General features: G+C 40.4%; 1 protein-coding gene across 1 annotated transcript; it reads right to left on the bottom strand.

Moving 5' to 3' along the window:
• Positions 1-5615: 5615 nt before the first annotated feature.
• On the bottom strand, positions 5616-11094 carry LOC114554409 (eosinophil peroxidase). Its single transcript, XM_028576239.1, has 12 exons — positions 11028-11094; positions 10651-10738; positions 10335-10510; positions 10113-10245; positions 9691-9820; positions 9313-9519; positions 8846-9197; positions 8582-8742; positions 8218-8476; positions 7065-7235; positions 6697-6934; positions 5616-5958 (listed from the first exon to the last, which is right to left on the bottom strand). The coding sequence occupies exons 1-12, from the start codon at positions 11092-11094 to the stop codon at positions 5748-5750; spliced, it is 2193 nt and encodes a 730-aa protein (XP_028432040.1). The 3' UTR covers positions 5616-5747.
• Positions 11095-19554: the final 8460 nt, after the last annotated feature.

The raw sequence follows: 19554 nt of genomic DNA, 5'->3' as shown, positions 1-19554 counted from the left end.
AACAGGACAGTTGGGTTTTAAAGAAAAAGAACGACAGTTGGGTTTAGATAAAGAAGAACGGGACAGTTGGGTTTAGATAAAGAAGAACGGGACAGTTGGGTTTAGATAAAGAAGAACGGGACAGTTGTGTTTAGGTAAAGAAGAACGGACAGTTGGGTTTAGATAAAGAAGAACGGGACAGTTGGGTTTAGATAAAGAAAGAACGGGACAGTTGGGTTTAGATAAAGAAAAACGGGACAGTTGGGTTTAGGTAAAGAAGAACGGGACAGTTGGGTTTAGATAAAGAAGAACGGAAGGTAAAGAAGGACAGTTGGGTTTAGGTAAAGAAGAACGGGACAGTTGGGTTTAGGTAAAGAAGAACGGGACAGTTGGGTTTAGATAAAGAAGAACGGGACAGTTGGGTTTAGATAAAGAAGAAACAGTTGGGTTTAAAAGAAGAAGGACAGTTGGGTTTAGGTAAAGAAGAACGGGACAGTTGGGTTTAGGTAAAGAAGAAGAACGGACAGTTGGGTTTAGGTAAAGAAGAACGGGACAGTTGGGTTTAGATAAAGAAGAACGGGACAGTTGGGTTTAGGTAAAGAAGAACGGGACAGTTGGGTTTAGATAAAGAAGAACGGGACAGTTGGGTTTAGGTAAAGAAGAACGGGACAGTTGGGTTTAGGTAAAGAAGAACGGGACAGTTGGGTTTAGGTAAAGAAGAACGGGACAGTTGGGTTTAGGTAAAGAAGAACGGGACAGTTGGGTTTAGATAAAGAATAACGGGACAGTTGGGTTTAGATAAAGAATAACGGGACAGTTGGGTTTAGGTAAAGAAGAACGGGACAGTTGGGTTTAGATAAAGAATAACGGGACAGTTGGGTTTAGATAAAGAATAACGGACAGTTGGGTTTAGGTAAAGAAGAACGGGACAGTTGGGTTTAGATAAAGAAGAACGGGACAGTTGGGTTTAGGTAAAGAAGAACGGACAGTTGGGTTTAGGTAAAGAAGAACGGGACAGTTGGGTTTAGGTAAAGAAGAACGGGACAGTTGGGTTTAGGTAAAGAAGAACGGGACAGTTGGGTTTAGGTAAAGAAGAACGGGACAGTTGGGTTTAGGTAAAGAAGAACGGGACAGTTGGGTTTAGATAAAGAAGAACGGGACAGTTGGGTTTAGGTAAAGAAGAACGGGACAGTTGGGTTTAGGTAAAGAAGAACGGGACAGTTGGGTTTAGGTAAAGAAGAACGGGACAGTTGGGTTTAGGTAAAGAAGAACGGGACAGTTGGGTTTAGATAAAGAAGAACGGGACAGTTGGGTTTAGTGTGGCTACCACGACTTAAGGAGCTGTTAACAGTTAGTGATCATTTGAAGGAGTTCTGGGAGACCAGGCTGATTAAAACACAGTTACAGCCTGGGTACCTCACCTTGTAGAGCGCCAGTCCTTGACACAGCGGCGCAGGTTCAACTCCAACCCCCCCTCTCTCTCCCCTTCCATGTCTCCAGCACAGTTACATTTGCAAGGATATATATATATATATATATATATATATATATATAACCAATACTTCTTGAAGGACGGGTGTGACGCACGCTTCATATTTCCCATTTAATGTTGCACATTCCATCTATTGTGTTGTGTTGTTGTTGTATTTTATTTTGATAATTATATTTCAAGCAGGAGACATTTCACTGCACAATGTACAGATTCAGGCATTGAGTGACACAAAGTATAAAAACCTTGAAAACTTTAAACCCTTACAATGGACCGTCTCGCTACTTCGGCAACTGAGGCAAACAATCAGCCAGAGCCGACTTAAAGGAACACGCCGACTTATTGGGACTTTATCTTATTCACTGTAACCCCCAGAGTTAGACTAGTCCATACATACCCTTCTCATCTCTTATTGGGACTTTATCTTATTCACTGTAACCCCCAGAGTTAGACTAGTCCATACATACCCTTCTCATCTCTTATTGGGACTTTATCTTATTCACTGTAACCTCCAGAGTTAGACTAGTCCATACATAACCTTCTCATCTCTTATTGGGACTTTATCTTATTCACTGTAACCCCCAGAGTTAGACTAGACCATCTCTCCTGGCCAACCCTCCACTCATCCTCCTCACACCAAGCATTTATAACCCTTTCAGGGCCATGATTTCTGGCAATTTCCTCCCCTCTCTCACACCTCAATGGTTCAAAATTGTAGGGCTGTGGTCCATCAAGAATCTGATGGTTTCCCACCTCCTCAGTCTCCCAGTGCTAGGGGTTGCTAAGGGTTGCTAGGGGTTGCTAGGGGTTGCTACTCCCTCATATGACGTCATCACCCAGTTACTGTAAAAAAAAACATGCTACCTTTGAAGAAACCCAAATAAATGTTATTTTAACACATTTTAAGACAGAAATGTTTAAATACATACATATTGAGCACTTTATTTACACATTAATTAGCTGTGGTGGTTAACCTGCACTTTACACTTTAAAGAGCAATGTGCAGGTTGAATTATTAACTGAATTAATACGTAATGCTGTCTGAAGAGGTCTTTTAAAAACACATAAGTAGAAATAAGTATGCCTTATATAATATATATATAATATATATGCCATATAAATATGCCACAAGCCGGTCTCACGCCAGGTCGTGTAATAGTCACGTTATTTTAGAAAGAGAAAGAGCTCAAAGAAGCAGCTAAAAGAGCTGCAGTTTAGCAGAGCTGGATTCAAACTGCCAGCAGACCAGCTGTTTGATAATGTCATGCAACATTCCTACATTATTGATTTACCTATTTCATCAGAAGAATTTTTCTTTAAGTTAATTGTGTCTGTGCCGTGTATAGCATCGTGAATTAGTTATTATTGTATGGATGTCAAGAGCTCCAGTTCACAGAGCATTTGAGCACCTGGGGCTCGAGTGAAATTCCTTTTCTAGCTGTAGTCATGGTGTAATTGTTCTTCATATTATAAAGTAGAGGTGTTGAAATTAATCAAATAATCAATGCATGGAATCGTGGACATGGACGATGCTGCATCGATAATCGGCCGGCTCATAATGGATTATTTCTGTTTATAATGTAATGTCGGCCTAACAACATTTCTGTTTACATTTTCTGGTATGTTAACACATTCAGGATGTGCCATGTGCTCAGTGCTGTATAGTTTTATGTATCCAAGTTATTTAGTATTAGAGCTCTGCAGAATGGTTTTTGAAGCTTGAAAAGCTATGAATTAAATATCCTACATGGCTTTAATAGAAACATGGATTAAAGTTCCTACATGGCTTTAATAGAAACATGGATCAAAGTTCCTACATGGCTTTAATAGAAACATGGATTTGACGCATCGTGATGCATCAAGAAGCATTATCGTAATCGAATCAAATCTGGAGATCAGTAAAGATACACACCTATATATATATATATATATATATATATATATATATATATATATATATATATATGTGTGTGTGTGTGTGTGTGTGTGTGTGTCTGTGCATGTGTGTGTGTGTGTGTGTGTGTGTGTGTGTGTGCGTGCGTGTGTGCATGTAAGCTTTTATGGAAAGGCCAAGCGGTTGTCTTGGATGTGAATGTCGGTGGCAGCTTGTCTGCTCTATTCTCTTCACCTTGTCACCACTCTTGTCTTTCATCTCTCTCTCTCTCTCTCTCTCTCTCTCTCTCTCTCTCTCTCTCTCTCTCTCCCTCTCTCTCTCCCTCTCTTTGTCTCTCTCTCTTTGTCTGTCTGTCAAATCCTTTCTCGTTCTACATCTTTTCTTTGGTTGTTCCAGTGTGGCGGTGTGACCTCTATTTCACCTCTCTCTAGAAGAGCTGTCACACACACACAGACACACACACACACACACACACACACACACACACACACACACACACACACACACACACACACACACACACACACACACACACACACACACACACACACACACACACACACACACACACACACACACACACACACATGCACACCACGCCATCAGCTCTGCAAGTTAAATTATCCTCTTCTTTCTCTCACTCTCAGACTCCTCATTGTGTTATTTTACTATTTGGAAGACTATTTACGTTTCTTCTAAACGTATTTTTTCTTAATAGCGTTATGTGCCGTTTCTATGGAGACGGCCACAGTTAAGACCGATATATGAACTGATCGACTGATCCAGACCGATATATGAACTGATCGACCGATCCAGACCGATATATGAACTGATCGACTGATCCAGACCGATATATGAACTGATCGACCGATCCAGACCGATATATGAACTGATCGACTGATCCAGACCGATATATGAACTGATCGACCGATCCAGACCGATATATGAACTGATCCAGACCGATATATGAACTGATCCAGACCGATATATGAACTGATCGACCGATCCAGACCGATATATGAACTGATCCAGACCGATATATGAACTGATCCAGACCGATATATGAACTGATCGACCGATCCAGACCGATATATGAACTGATCCAGACCGATATATGAACTGATCGACCATTCAAGCCAATAATTCTCACACTATAAGAGCCCTTAAAGGCCTGAGAGGAGTAAAGTATTGGTCTGAGCATTTATCTACATCACAGGGGTCCAACTCGAGGCCTGCGGGCCAAATCTGGGCCCTCGCAGATTATGATCCGGCCCGCATATCGATTTAGGTTCACAATACATGTTGGCCATTTCGACATGAGGTGGTGACACTGGCTGTGAGGGTCAGAGGAAGTTTAATGATACATTGGAAATGTTTTAGCATGAATCCACTCCCACGAATAACTGAAATTGTAACAACTGTTGGTAAAATGACCTGGTAAGTTCATTGTTGTCTGGCCAACACTGTGAATCTGGAATATCTGAAATCTGGAAAAATAAACACCATGCCAAAAGATTTTACAACAACGTGCTTGATTTTGATTACATAGTTGAATGTTTCTGAAGAGGTGTGCCACAGACAATGATATGAGCTCAGATAATACCAAACCCATAAGGAACTACGAGGTGGGAAAGCTAAAGTTATTATCAACTATACCTAATTTTCATTCATATTTGGTGAAAGGAAACCAAATTAAACTGCTAACACATTTGGAGTTCACCTAAGCAAAATGGCATACTATAAGTATAAAGTATATAATAAATTATGCTAATTTTCTCCTAATTTAAAGTTTCAAGATAATGCAGATTAAATGTGTGAGAGTTTAAACTGTGACACACAGCAAAATCAAATAATTATATTATTTTACTACATGTTATTTACGCCTGCTATACATTTCTCCTGGTCCAATGTTGCTCAGTTCACCAGAGATCTTGGAAATATTATTATAAAAATGAAATACTGAGTTATAGTTGTTTGAATAACATTCATTTAATGTGATGTAAATTGTCAACTCTTAAGACAAACAAGACTATATTCCACATATTTCTTTTTTGAAAAATACATGCCTTGTAATGCACAGCAATTTTTTCACAGTCATTAAAATTACATTTTAAAGAGAGAAACAAATCAAATTAAAAGGAACTAAGAAAATATCACATTTCAACTGAAAGCTAAAGCACTCATAGCAATCACGATTAATTCCAGCAGTTAACGAAATGTAATGTAAAAATTGCCATCTCATTATTAAAAAATGTGGATAAAGGAAAAGTATTTCATTACACACAACAAAGCAAGCAGGTCAGCAGGAACATGAAGAAAGGTCACGTAAAAATCAGATGCTCTGAGATGTAGCTTTCTTTAGTCGGAGCGCTGCAGTGAGGATTCCTACACAATTCTCTCCTTCCATGGACTGAGGTCAAAGGCAGGGATTTGATTACATTTAGTGTAACCGGACTTTGGCCGGGCCTGGTACTGGAAGGGCTTAACTGGTACATCAGTGATACCAGTGTTGTCACAGATGATGCGGGCCAGTGATACCTCCTTCAGGGACTTTCTCTGGGCCTTGGTGAAGACTCCATTGATCTCCCACCAAAGTCTGAAATTGAAAGTTTGTTCATCTTTAAACGTGTGGCAAGCACAGCAATTTCCACATCTTCAGTACATGTCGGTCAAAAGCGCAGTTTTAGTGTTTATATGAATGTAAAAGCAGAGATGGGAAGTAATGAAGTACGAATACTTTCGTTACAGTACTCAAGTAGATTTTTCAGATATTTTTACTTTACTATTTATTTTTGTGCCGACTTTTTACTTTCTACTCCTTACATTTAAAAAAAATTAGCTTGTTACTTTAGTTTCAAATAATTTCAGTGGAGTTACCATTATTATTTTTTGCGTCATCAATATCGAATTCACTCTAATTGGATGGGAATATACGTTGTTATAATGTGCTGCAAATTGTGCCAACCGAAACACCACAAACTGCTGGCTTTGGGTTAGGGTTAGGGTTAGGGTAGCTAGATTGCACTCTAGTAACATTTGTGTGGTCCAGGTAGCTTGGCATTAAAAAATTATATATTAAAATTAGTTATTCCCAAGGCTACTTTTACTTTTATACTTTAAGTAAATTTCCAAGCCTGTACTGTGTCTTTTACTTGAGTAAAGAAGTTAAATCAGTACGTCTACTTTTACCAGAGAATTTTCTAACACAACTATCTGTACTTCTACTTGAGTACGGGAAGTGAGTACTTTTGCCATCTCTGTGTAAAAGTGAATGTAAAGGTGCAGGTAACACAAATATCTCCAAATCTTTAGCAATGTCAGTTATGTAACATACCGGTCTCCCTGGCGGACTCTCTGGAACTGAGTGGAAATCAAGCATGCAAACAAGGGTCCTACTCTTCCTCCTGGGACAAAGGGCTCGGACACTCCTCCCAGCCACACATCGATGTTGTCAGGTGTTCCGTAGAGATCCAGCAGCTTCTTGGCCAGATTGCTGTTCTGAAGCACCTGAGCTAGCTCTGCCTGATTTCGTGGCTGTGACAGCCCACAGAACCCACGCCATTTGTTGTAGCCTAAAAAGGGACACAGGGTAAAAAGGAAGCCATGTTTAAGATGATGTATGATCTGCAAAGGCTCAGATGCAGACACAATTCTAAAGATACAAAACAGAAAAGAAATAGAAAGACCAAATGAGTGTAATACCAGGTAATCCATGGTCTCTGCCTCTCTGCATGTTGAGGGAAGCCAGATCCATCGCCAACTTAGCGAAAAATTTAAAAAGCCTGTCCCTCAGCTCATCAGTCATCATGTGATTCTGCGTGTTCAGCTTGGCCTGACGACCCACCAGGCCCCTGATGATCGGGTCCAGACCACCTGAAGAACACAAGAGATAGGAACATTTTAAGTTTAAGCTACTGTTGCTGATCCCACTAAACTCACATCTCAAGGGCCAGGCATGTATAGTTTATTGACATGCTTTTATTAATCCAAAGTAAAATATTTTTGACTGTATTATTGCATGTCTCATTTAGCCTTCTTAAATAGAAGTTGCAAAAAAGTTCCTTAGCCATCATAGAATATTGCAAATCAAGCAAAACAATGCTATCTGATTACAATTTTAAAGTAGGCTGCCACACAGCCGACTCCCAACAACCATGTTTCACAGCCTAAATATGGAAAATGCTCTGGTTCTGTGGGGATTTCTGAATCTCAAAGTCAGCAAATCTGCAAAATTCTGTGTGTCGTGTAATTGCAGTTTGAAAACAGTTTCCTGTCTTTTTAATTAATCTTTGAACCTAAATTGATATGCAAGCTGGATAAAAATTTGTGAGGAGCCGGAGTTTGACACATGTGCCCTGCTACATATATTGTAGAAAATTAAGTTGCATATTAAACTGGGCCTACAATAACATCTGGGTGACCTAAAGCCTTTATACATACGTTTTGAGTGCATAGAAGCTATTAAAAGGATAATGTTTGGCATGATTTTATAAATCATGATTTAACGTTAAACATGCATGTGGATCAGTGGATGGCTACTTTAGTGACTACCTTACATATAGGCTAGTAATTCTATCATCACTGTATTTTTTTCACAAATAGGCTGATTTATATTTGCTAATATATATATATATTTTTTTTATTAATGTTAAGAGATTTTAAATTTTGAAAAGAAATGTGGTGGCCCCTCTGCAGTAACTCTGAGGTCCCCTAGGGGTCCCGGAGCCCCTGTTGAAGATCTCTGGTCTGCATTTGTGGAACGGCATCTGTCTAAAATGACCTGTGATTGGCCAAAGTCTCTTTATTTTCCATTAAGGTGAAGTATAACAAGTTAACAATCCTTCAAAGGTTATACCTTCAAAGACGATCCTCCATGGTGCGAAGAAGGATTTGTGCAGCAATGGGCTGGGGAATTTAGGGTGTTCCTTGTATTGCTCATCAAGGCGAAAAACGAATGGCTGAATCATCAGGTGAGCGAATCGGTAGGCAGCGGTGGCGAACACATTGGAGATGCTAGGGTCCACGTTTTTATCATAACCAGGGTAGGTGGACAGCTGCTTGGCAAGAATGTCCGGACCAACAATGTGAAGTAAGTAGTCTCTGAAAGTGATAACCTGAAAGACAGAGAAGACACTGAGTTATTTAAACCATGTGAGGACATAATATCCAATCATCAATGCAACATTTCTGGAATCCATGCAGCTAAGCCCCTCTCTAACCTGCATATATGCTCCCATGATCTTGCGTGCTTCCTGGTAGAGTCTCTCTCCGTCCCACTGAGGATTGAGAATGGCCAGAGCTCGTGCCAGACGGTTGTGCTCACGCATAAACAGTGTGTGCAAAGAGGTCAGAGCAATGTTCTCATTGGTGCGTACGTCACCTTAAAAGTCAGATAAAATCAGGAAAATAGTGCTGTCAGCCCTGTGCGATGCTTGGGATGAATCTAACACTTTGAACTGTATGTCAATTTTGCTGCCACTCACCACCCACAAAGCAGGGCACCTCCTGTGCATTTGTGTCATTAGTAATGCGGGCCCTGGTAGCACATACGTTGGGCACCGGGCTGGAGAAGGGCAGGAGCTCCTTGCCGTTGTCAGTGAACTGTGTGTTGACCCTCAACAGGCCCTTATCTGAGGTGAGGTCACGTAGGAAGCGAGCTTTGATATCCTCTTCACCGTACACCTGACCCGCATCAATGTAAGCTGTGAGAGAGTTAATCTGCTGACGGACATTGCTTGCACCAAAGATGTAGCCTGTGTTTCCAGAACCACAAGCTGGTGCTGAGCGGAAGAAGGGGATGCACTTATCCCCAAAGCGGGGGTCGTCTCTGGGAAACTGTTTAGATGACAAGAAGCAGTTAGCATTCAGTGTGTGTGTGTGTGTGTGTGTGTGTGTGTGTGTGTGTGTGTGTGTGTTTTACATCTTTTCTTGTGTAATGCATGACACTGACCTGAATGGGAAAGCAGGGCTCTGTGCGTTCACAGCCCTGGTTACAGTCAATACCATTACTGAATGAGCGGATGGCAGGAGACTGAGGAGTAAGGCTAAGGTCATGGTCAGTCCACTGGGCGAAGAATGTCACCATGAGAGTGTAGGTTGGATCACTCTCTACATCAGCGTTTGCTGTGCTCAGGATTCTGTTGGACACTTCCCTTACCTGTGGACAAGATGTAGACAATGAGCACCTTGGTGAAAGTGGCACAAGCTAATAGCTTAAACATTAATGCAGATGTGATTAAATGTTGCTGTTCTATACTTTGTTCAGTATAATTGTCTTTTTCCACCTCCTCAGGAGGACATACTGTACATATACATATATATATATTACCAAAGGAAGAAGAAAACAGTTGACTTTTCTCTTAGGGTCCCAGCCTTTAGGCAGAGAGATTGTATCCTGGTACTCAGCAGGGAGCCAGCGGGCGAAAGGTGTGTTGGAGGATCCTAAGCGGCTGTTTTCTCTAGGCAAGAAAAAAATAAATCCTTTATTATTCCTTCTTTTTGTCTCACATGCAGTTGTACAGTACCATGCACAATATGTACTGTAATTGACAATCAAACAACAAAGAATAAACACCTTTATTTCTGAAATGAAAGAAAGAAAAAGACAGAGAAGCAGGAGGTAAATCTTTGGCAAAATTCAGTTCGTCCCCAGGTTAAAAAAAAAACGTTAGTCACTTAGCTGTGGTTTTACTTGTCAGTTGTTATTTTTATGGTCCACCCATCAATCTTGCTATTTAGCAGTGGCCTTACTTGTTGTTGCAGTTGCTGCTTCCAGTGCGAAACGTGTCCAAATTGGGAGTTGTCCTGCAGGAAGGGATACGGACTTGGGCAGAGCAGCCTGTCAGATCAGCAATAATCTTCAAATCGTTGACAGAGATCAGATCTAATTACCAGAGACAAAGAATAGACATATTTACTGTGACTTTTAGCCCCCTGTATGGAAAACTAAAAGAACATATTTTGGATACACACCTGTGGCATTTATGGAGCGTTTTTCACGTCTTTCCAAAGATCTCTTGATCAGATTAACAGCATTATCCATATAGTCAGCAGCACGCACAGCAGTACGGGTCGGCCCAACAGGCTGCTTCATCAGCCTCAGGATGTCTGAAGGATTCGCTGTATTCCTCCTCACACGATCAAGGCTCCTGTATTGTATGGAGAGGTCAGATTTACGAGCACTGAGATGTTATTGCTTCTGGTACCACACAACTTGCAGTTTGAATGTATTTCATAAAGGCTCATGTTATGCCAATTGTTTCTCTATCACAGCAGGTTTTACACTCACACTCTTCTGGAGTACTCATAAGTTGAATCCACTGTTGCCTTGGCTTCAAGCACAGCATTTTCAATGACACTCCTGCTCAAACGTTGTTCTGAAGGCACAAAACATCTTTCAGTTAGTCTGGTCTCTGATTAAGTCGTCTAAATTTTCTTATTCTGTGCTTATATTTATGTTATTTTCAATGGATTTCTAAAGCTTCAAGATTTCTTTCAACTGTAAAATGTCCATTCAGTGATTGTTATACACTATATGCATATATTCCTATACAGTATTAAGTTTTTATCTAAATGTCAAAACTAATTGTAGTAGGAGACTATTTAATATAAATTCATAACGACTGTTTAATTTATTTATATTTGATATACAGTAGAGGTACTTACCGGCATTCACATGGTTTTGCAAACACAGGAAAAGACCTGCCGATAGCAGGCACAAAGCCCACTTCATCTCTGAAAAAGACAAACACAGTCCTGTTATATACACAGTGATCAACTGGGTAACACAGCAGAGGGCATGGTTGCCTGAATGAGAACTACAATGAACCACAAAGTTAAAAGTTAGACAAGAGGATTAATACCTGTGATTTCTTGGAAGTCCCACGTTGAACCTTCAGCTGCAGTCAGGAGTCAGTGACTTTTAGAACAATTAGTTGTCAGTATATATAGTATTTTTGGAGGAACAGGAAATGCCTTACCTCTTCGATCAGATTAATGAGCCTGTGGTTTAGCAGGAACTAAAAAACCTGTCTTGCAACCAACATGCCGGTAATCAAATTGGTTCAATTAATGAAATGTTTCCTCCTGGACAAGCGAACAGCTTGTATCTGTAGGCTATATTGAATTACTGAAGAGTTGGTGAAGGACATTGGGGCATCAATCGTCTTATCTATAACAAATTATTTGTAAAATCAGATAATATCAGACAGTTCAGCGTGGAAAGTCTCTTAATTCCTCCAGAAACCAACCAGATGTATCAACTGCAAAAAAAACTTCCTGGTTTGAAGGTCTTTGGGCATCTCTGAACCACGCACTTTTCCAGTCAGTCAAGGAGACAAAAACAAGTTCCTAAACTGAAGCCAAAAATCACAAAAGCCTCTCACGATTTATTTGATAATTTAAAAGCAAATTATAACTTATTATTTATTATTATTATTATTATTTATTATTATTATAACTAATTTTTTGCACACCTCTTTGGTCGGGAAGGTGCGTAGGATTTATTTAGAAAAATACAACGTTGTATTTTTCTAAATGAGTTATTGCTTTTGTAATGGTCAGTGTACGGGATTTTCTCTCAACAATTTTTAACTAATTGCATTTTTATTGTAAATTTTAATATAGCTTTGTGAATTATTGTATTTAATTCAGCACTTTACCTCAAACATCACATGCATTAGTCTCCGATTGTTTTACTGTTTATATTTCCACTTCCATGTTGAATCCTCCTGATGTGGCTGATCTCTGTTTTGGTTTATTTGTGCCTTGAGGGACATTTAAAGGTTTAGTTGTTCATTCTCTAAATCTGTGTTGCCCGTTCACAAACTTGTCCTTTTCATGAATATTTACCTCCACCATCAATTCCAAGTATTCTTTTTTGGCTTGAAATTTTACGTGTTCACATGAATTGGGGTAGACACTCCGTATTCATGTGCCATCTTGAAATACGTGGACCACACATATTCAAAATTCAAATTTCAGGAAAAGGAGTCTTCTTCTTCGCCCAGAAAAAGAAAAAGGAGATTGAAAAGAGCAAGAGAGTGGCTTTTTGAAGCGTGAAGGCTACCGTAGATGTAATACGTACTTTGAACTGCGTGGTGAGAGAGATGATTGCGATATATGATCTCAACGCTAGATGGGAGAAGTTCCTACACGTTGGACCTTTACAGCAGCATATTAGCCGACAGCGGTGAAGGCCCTATTGAAACTGAAGGAATTATTATTATTTTCCCGTCAAATGAATTGGCTTTTTGAGGGGCTTAACATATTCAAAAACTCACTAAATTTGGTCAAGTCTGGTGAAAATGTACGTATTTTAAGGGTTTCGGGAATAGGCGCACAAAAATGGCTCGCTAGCGCCCCCTGGAAAGTTAAATAAAGTGAGCCCCTGCAGTGCGTTTAACGTAGACTCACGAAACTTGGTATACATACGTAACATGTCAAGATGTACAAAAATTTCCACATGTCGTACTTTAAGGAACTCCTCCTAGAGATTTCATCCGATCAACTTCAAACTCGGTCTGAGCCATCTTAAGACGTTAAAGATGAAAAGTTGTTAAAAGAAAAACTTTTCGTCATAGGGCGTGGTCGTGGCAGGGCGGCCATTTTGTGCGTTTTCGCCGCCGAAACAGGAAGTGGGTGTAACTCGAGTGTACGTTGTCCGATTACCTCGAAACTTTTCATAAGAGTCCGACCCTGAGGACAAATAAAGGCCGATATTTACTTAAAGTCATAGCGCCCCCTAATGGCAACAGGAAGTAGGCCTAAAAGTCAAGGTGCTATACTTTAACGAACTCCTCCTAGAGATTTCATCCGATGGACTTCAAACTTGGTCTGTACCATCCCAACACCTTAACGATGAAAAGTTAGTAAAAGAAAAACTTTTCGTCAGACGGTGTGGCCGTGGCGGCCATTTTGAGTGTTCAGCGATGAACAAAGAACAAAGAAATTTCTCACGATTGACAAGGGTCCAGACCTGAGGACACCTACAGGCCAAAAATGCACGTTCGCAAGGAGCGGCATCCGCCGGTAACCCGACGTGTGCAGAGGCGCGAGGGCCTTTAAAATAAAATGTCAAACTATTTATTTATATCTTTCACTGCACTGTAACCTTTATTTTACGTATTATAACTTTATTTTACTCTTTTTAAATCCAATATATGCCTTTTATCTTGTCTTGGGTTTCATTTGTATCTTGTCCTAATGGCTTTTCATGTAAAGCACTTTGAACTTCTATGTTGATGTGTGTGTGTGTGTGTGTGTGTGTGTGTGTGTGTGTGTGTGTGTGTGTGTGTGTGTGTGTGTGTGTGTGTGTGGAATGCATAAGGAAGGAGTAACCATAAAATGATCTTGTTCATCTACTCACTTATGGGAAAGATGGGTGTGTCGTTTGTTCATATGCAGCTTCATTTACCGTACTCAACATCATTACTGTCCTCTCTATTTTTGGTACCTTTGTTTGGGCACAGGTTGACTGAAAGCAGTATGTCGGTTTTTCCAAAAGAATAAACATATTAATAACTTCATACAAATTAGTCAAACGCTCCCAGATCATTCAACAACAGGCTTATAAAAAGAAGATATCAATAAGTAACTATCATAACACTTCCCATCTTCCAAAATACAGTAATATTCTAAAAATGACCTCAATATCCCACAGTTGACAGATATATTGTAATACAGTGTGTGTAATCACAACACAACTCCGCTAGTAGTATTATTTTCTCTTACTTTTATCTATTTTCTGAATTACTAAATTCAATTTTAACCTTTTTTGGGTCTTCTTGAGTATTAAATGCAAGGCATTCTTAATATTAATGACATGCAAACCATAAACAAAAAAAGCTCAACAAAAGTGGCTCTTCAAAGTAAACATACACTACAGGCCTAAAGTTTGGACACACCTTCTCATTCAATGTGTTTCCTTTTTATTTTCATGACTATTTACATTGTAGATTCTCACTGAAGGCATCAAAACTATGAACGAACACATATGGAATTATGTACTTAACAAAAAAGTGTGAAATAACTGAAAACATGTCTTATATTTTAGATTCTTCAAAGTAGCCACCCTTTGCTTTTTTGATAACTCTGCATGAGGTAGTCACCTGAAATGGTTTTACCTTCACAGGTGTGCCTTATCAGGGTTAATTAGTGGAATTATTTCCCTTATTAATAAAAAAAGCAAAGGGTGGCTACTTTGAAGAATCTAAAATATAAGACATGTTTTCAGTTATTTCACACTTTTTTGTTAAGTACATAATTCCATATGTGTTCATTCATAGTTTTGATGCCTTCAGTGAGAATCTACAATGTAAATAGTGTGTTGAAGTCACTGAAATTGTTCAAACTGTAAAGATGAAAAGTTTGTAATTTGTGTATTGGTTTTTGACGCTAGTGTTTTTACTCTCAGTGTGTTCTGAGTGACAGTGTGTGTGTGTGTGTGTGTGTGTGTGTGTGTGTGTGTGTGTGTGTGTGTGTGTGTGTGTGTGTCTCAGTGAGGCTTGTGCATAGTGCTTGGTTTTGAGACGTGTGTTAAGAGTTGTGTTGCTTTGAATGAGTTTTGCAGGAGATGTGACCTGTTTAACTCAGGTGAGTGTTGGTAGTGCAGACCGGAGTTAGAGTTTTGCACACGTGGCTCCAGTTGTGCCAACTGTCGTTTAGCAATCGGAAAAAACAGTAACAAGAGGCCAGAACATGTCAACAACAGAAAAACAAAGGAAGAAAAGATACTTCTTGAATCTGATAGTGATGCAACACAAAGTAGCAATGTTAACAAGATAGAAAAGCTAAAACTCATTTATTATTGTGGCTACATGATTAAAAAACTGTTTGGGATTTTTTTGCGTGTGTGTGTTTGCATATGTACTATATATAGTCTACAAAATAGTCTGCAGGTTTGTCACACCATTAAGAAAATGGCCTTTTTCAAAGACAATTTTCTGGAACCCTGTGTTACAGACAATAAAGTATTATCTTATCTTATCTTATCTTATCTTATCTTTTGTCTTCAGTGCGTGTTCATTTGTTCTATACTGCAGATGGAAAAAGTTCTTTAGTCTTGTAGTGTTTCCTCATATTTGATCCTGTTTGCTTACATTTTCCTCACCAGAAAAACAGTTATGAGTAGCAATTATGACTCATAATAATATGTATACAGAAGTGGCTGCGGCCTCTAGTAGCATCACATTCTTTTCCTCCACGGGAGCAAAGCAGGAAGTAAGCTGACAAAGTTAGTTTAGGAATGAATAAGAAGTAGCAGTGACCAGTTTTTGTTTCATGTAATCAACAGTGAAGAGTCTGTGTTGCTGGAAAAAAGCTGTACGGTTTTGTGAATTGATCTCCAAGATTAACTCAGAGATTATATTTATTTTTCATAAATAATTATTAATTGGAATGTGTTTTCTCAGGCAAGACATATTCAATATTTTGTATTAGTGAAACACCCCAGAGGTTTCTCAAGTCAAGAACAAATCACAATAGGCTTTCTTGTTGTATTTGTTTTGTGGCATAAGGAAGCAAAGCTGTATCAATTACCAGGATGAAGCATTATTTCACAATCTCATCCAAAGCATACAACATGCAGAACTATATTGTTTCACTGTTTATATTTCCACTTCCATGTTGAATCCTCCTGATGCAGCTGATCTCTGTTTTGGTAGGCCTAGGAGCTGTTTATTTGTGCCTTGAGGGACATTTAAAGGTCCAGTGTGTAACATATTTAGTTGTTCATTATCTAAATCTGTGTAGCCCGTTCACAAACTTGTCCTTTTTCATGAATATTTACCTCACCATCAATTCCAAGTATTCCTTTTGGCTTGAAATTTTACGATTGCATTCGCATGAACTGGGCTGCTCCATATGCTCCATATTCATGAGCCATTGGGCCAGATTGCTAACTATAGGGCCACAGTGCTAACCATTGGGCCAGATTGCTAACTATAGGGCCACAGTGCTAACCATTGGGCCGGATTGCTAACCATAGGGCCACAGTGCTAACCACTGGGCCAGATTGCTAACTATAGGGCCACTGTGCTAACCATTGGGCCACAGTGCTAACCATTGGGCCACAGTGCTAACCATCGGGCCACAGTGCTAACCATCGGGCCATGGGGCCACAGTGCTAAACCATTGGGCCACAGTGCTAACCATGGGGCCACAGTGCTAACCATGGGGCCACAGTGCTAACCATCGGGCCACAGTGCTAACCATCGGGCCACAGTGCTAACCATCGAGACACAGTGCTAACCATTGGGCCAGATTGCTAACTATAGGGCCACAGTGCTAACCATTGGGCCAGATTGCTAACTAAAGGGCCACAGTGCTAACCATTGGGCCAGATTGCTAACCACTGGGCCAGATTGCTAACTATAGGGCCACAGTGCTAACCATCGGGCCATTGGGCCACAGTGCTAACCATTGGGCCACAGTGCTAACCATTGGGCCAGATTGCTAACCACTGGGCCAGATTGCTAACTATAGGGCCACAGTGCTAACCATTGGGCCACAGTGCTAACCATCGGGACACAGTGCTAACCATCGGGACACAGTGCTAACCATCGGGCCACAGTGCTAACCATCGAGCCACAGTGCTAACCATGGGGCCACAGTGCTAACCATGGGGCCACAGTGCTAACCATCGGGACACAGTGCTAACCATGGGGCCACAGTGCTAACCATCGGGACACAGTGCTAACCATCGGGACACAGTGCTAACCATGGGGCCACAGTGCTAACCATCGGGCCACAGTGCTAACCATGGGGCCACAGTGCTAACCATCGGGCCACAGTGCTAACCATGGGGCCACAGTGCTAACCATCGGGCCACAGTGCTAACCATCGAGACACAGTGCTAACCATGGGGCCACAGTGCTAACCATGGGGCCACAGTGCTAACCATCGGGCCACAGTGCTAACCATGGGGCCACAGTGCTAACCATGGGGCCACAGTGCTAACCATGGGGCCACAGTGCTAACCATGGGGCCACAGTGCTGCTTGATGTTATGTTTGTCACAGAGATGATATACTTATTGTACAGCACCAGGACCAGAAACAGAAGTCCCAGCAGCATAGGGATGACTCCTGCTGTCCTGTGGTGACTGCCACCCCCTCTCAATTGACCTCACCTTGTTGAACCTAAAGACTACTTGTCAATACTCCCCTCCCATTACATTCATCAATATGTCTTTCTGCTTGATTAACATCATGAGATTCACAGATTGATACCCACCTCTGTTGTATCAAATTATAACTCTCTGTTATCAATACCCAGGAGTGTGTATATTCAGTTAGAAAGAAGGCCAGATCGATAGCCAGCAGCTACTGCAGCCAATCCTGACACCTTACCAATGCAACCTGCCGTCCTGACAAATGATAACGCACACAGATCAATAGGTTGTGCTGATGGTAATGTTGCCTCGCACGGGGTGTAACCAGCAGACCAAAGCGCAGGCTGAAAGACATTTTGATGTCAAATAAATGGGCAAAAATCCTTGATTATGGAAGATGGAATATGCGGGATATTTATGCAATTTTATGTGATGAAATTGCGGGAACTTGCAAGAATTGCGGTTTGATGAAAAAGACTTTTCAACTTTCTGCTAAGATATATTATGGGGCTTGTTTGCAACAAAAATGCGGGGATTATGAAATCGTGCAAGCCCCGCATATTTTGTGCGGAAATCAGCAATTTATGCAGCGAAAATGCGGCGAATTTGAAAAAATGCGCCCCCCCCCCCCATAGATATGCGGACTTTGGCTGATTATGCGTTGAATTATACAATCGCATAATCACGTCATTCCCAAACTATGGTCCGCGGACCACTAGTGGTCCGTGAGGGTACTGCAGGTGGTCAGTGGAAAAGCAAAATAAAATATAAAATAATAGTTTTTTAACCTTCATTTTAGCAGGAAATTATAAATGTAATGAATTATTATTCATTATTATTATTTTAATTTCCAGTTAGTTTCTTGATCTCGCATTTCTGAAATGTTTTGCAGATGTGCTGTTAAAGAGGATAAACTCACATAGCCTACTTTTTGAGGACTTGTAAAACTCTGAAGATTAATAATCCCCTAAACTTTTGACTATATCCAAGTGTTCTTATTATGTCTTATTATATACGTATAGATTTAATACTCCATTGCTCTGGAAATGTTGTTCAAATGAACCTGAATATGCTAAATAAAGTAAATAAAATAAATAAATAAAATATGTGGCAGCCAATGAGCCTGTTGTACTGATGTGATGACCAGTTCTAGTTGTAGTGCTAGTAGGCCTATTAAGAGGTGTGGATTAACAGACACGCACACACACACACACACACACACACACACACACACACACACACAGACACACACACACACACACACACACACACACACACACACACACACACACACACACACACACACACACACACACACACACACACACACACACACACACACACACACACACACACACACACATGCAGACAGCACTAAATATGTAAACTAGCCACTTGCTGTACTTTTGTACATAAATGTTCATTAATATGCAACCATTTGGGCCTTTTCTGCATCAAGTTATGGTGCAAATGTCTTTATTTATGTAAACGAAATTATTATTAAATATTTGGGGGGGTTGCATTGTCTAGTTTTGAATATTGGGAGGGTTGTAAAGCCTATGCTTCTAGTACTTATATGAATGGTTATGCATGGTGCATGGTTTATGTATGCATGGTTATGCAATTGGATGATTCCCACATGGGAAAGGTGGACCAGTAACACTAAAAACTAATTACAGAAAGTCATTAAAGTGCCCATATTATGAAAAACAAATCACTTTTTCTGGGATTTGGGGTGTTATTTTGTGTCTCTGGTGCTTCCACACACGTACAAACTTCGAAAAAAGCCCATCCATGGTGTTCTGAGTGAGATCTGGTTTCTGAATGTGTCCTGCCTTCAGTCTCCTGGTGAGCTGGTCACAATCTGCACGGCTTTCTACGTCAGTAGCTGAAACCAGAGGGCTAGGGGGCTAACCGTTAGCATGCTAGCTCGTTCTCAATGACAAAACACTGCTACAACACACACTAGTTCACCCTAATCTCCATAATAACTACTTCCATGTCCCTGTTCTGCAGGTATTCCACGCTAAGTGTGAAGTGTGCCCTCGTTTAGAAGAAGTCTCGCAGCTAATCCTGCCTCGTA

The sequence above is a fragment of the Perca flavescens genome, chromosome 4, assembly GCF_004354835.1.
Source record: "Perca flavescens isolate YP-PL-M2 chromosome 4, PFLA_1.0, whole genome shotgun sequence".
In the NCBI taxonomy this organism is placed as follows: Eukaryota; Metazoa; Chordata; class Actinopteri; order Perciformes; family Percidae; genus Perca; species Perca flavescens.
This window is presented reverse-complemented; position numbering and strand designations above follow the sequence as displayed.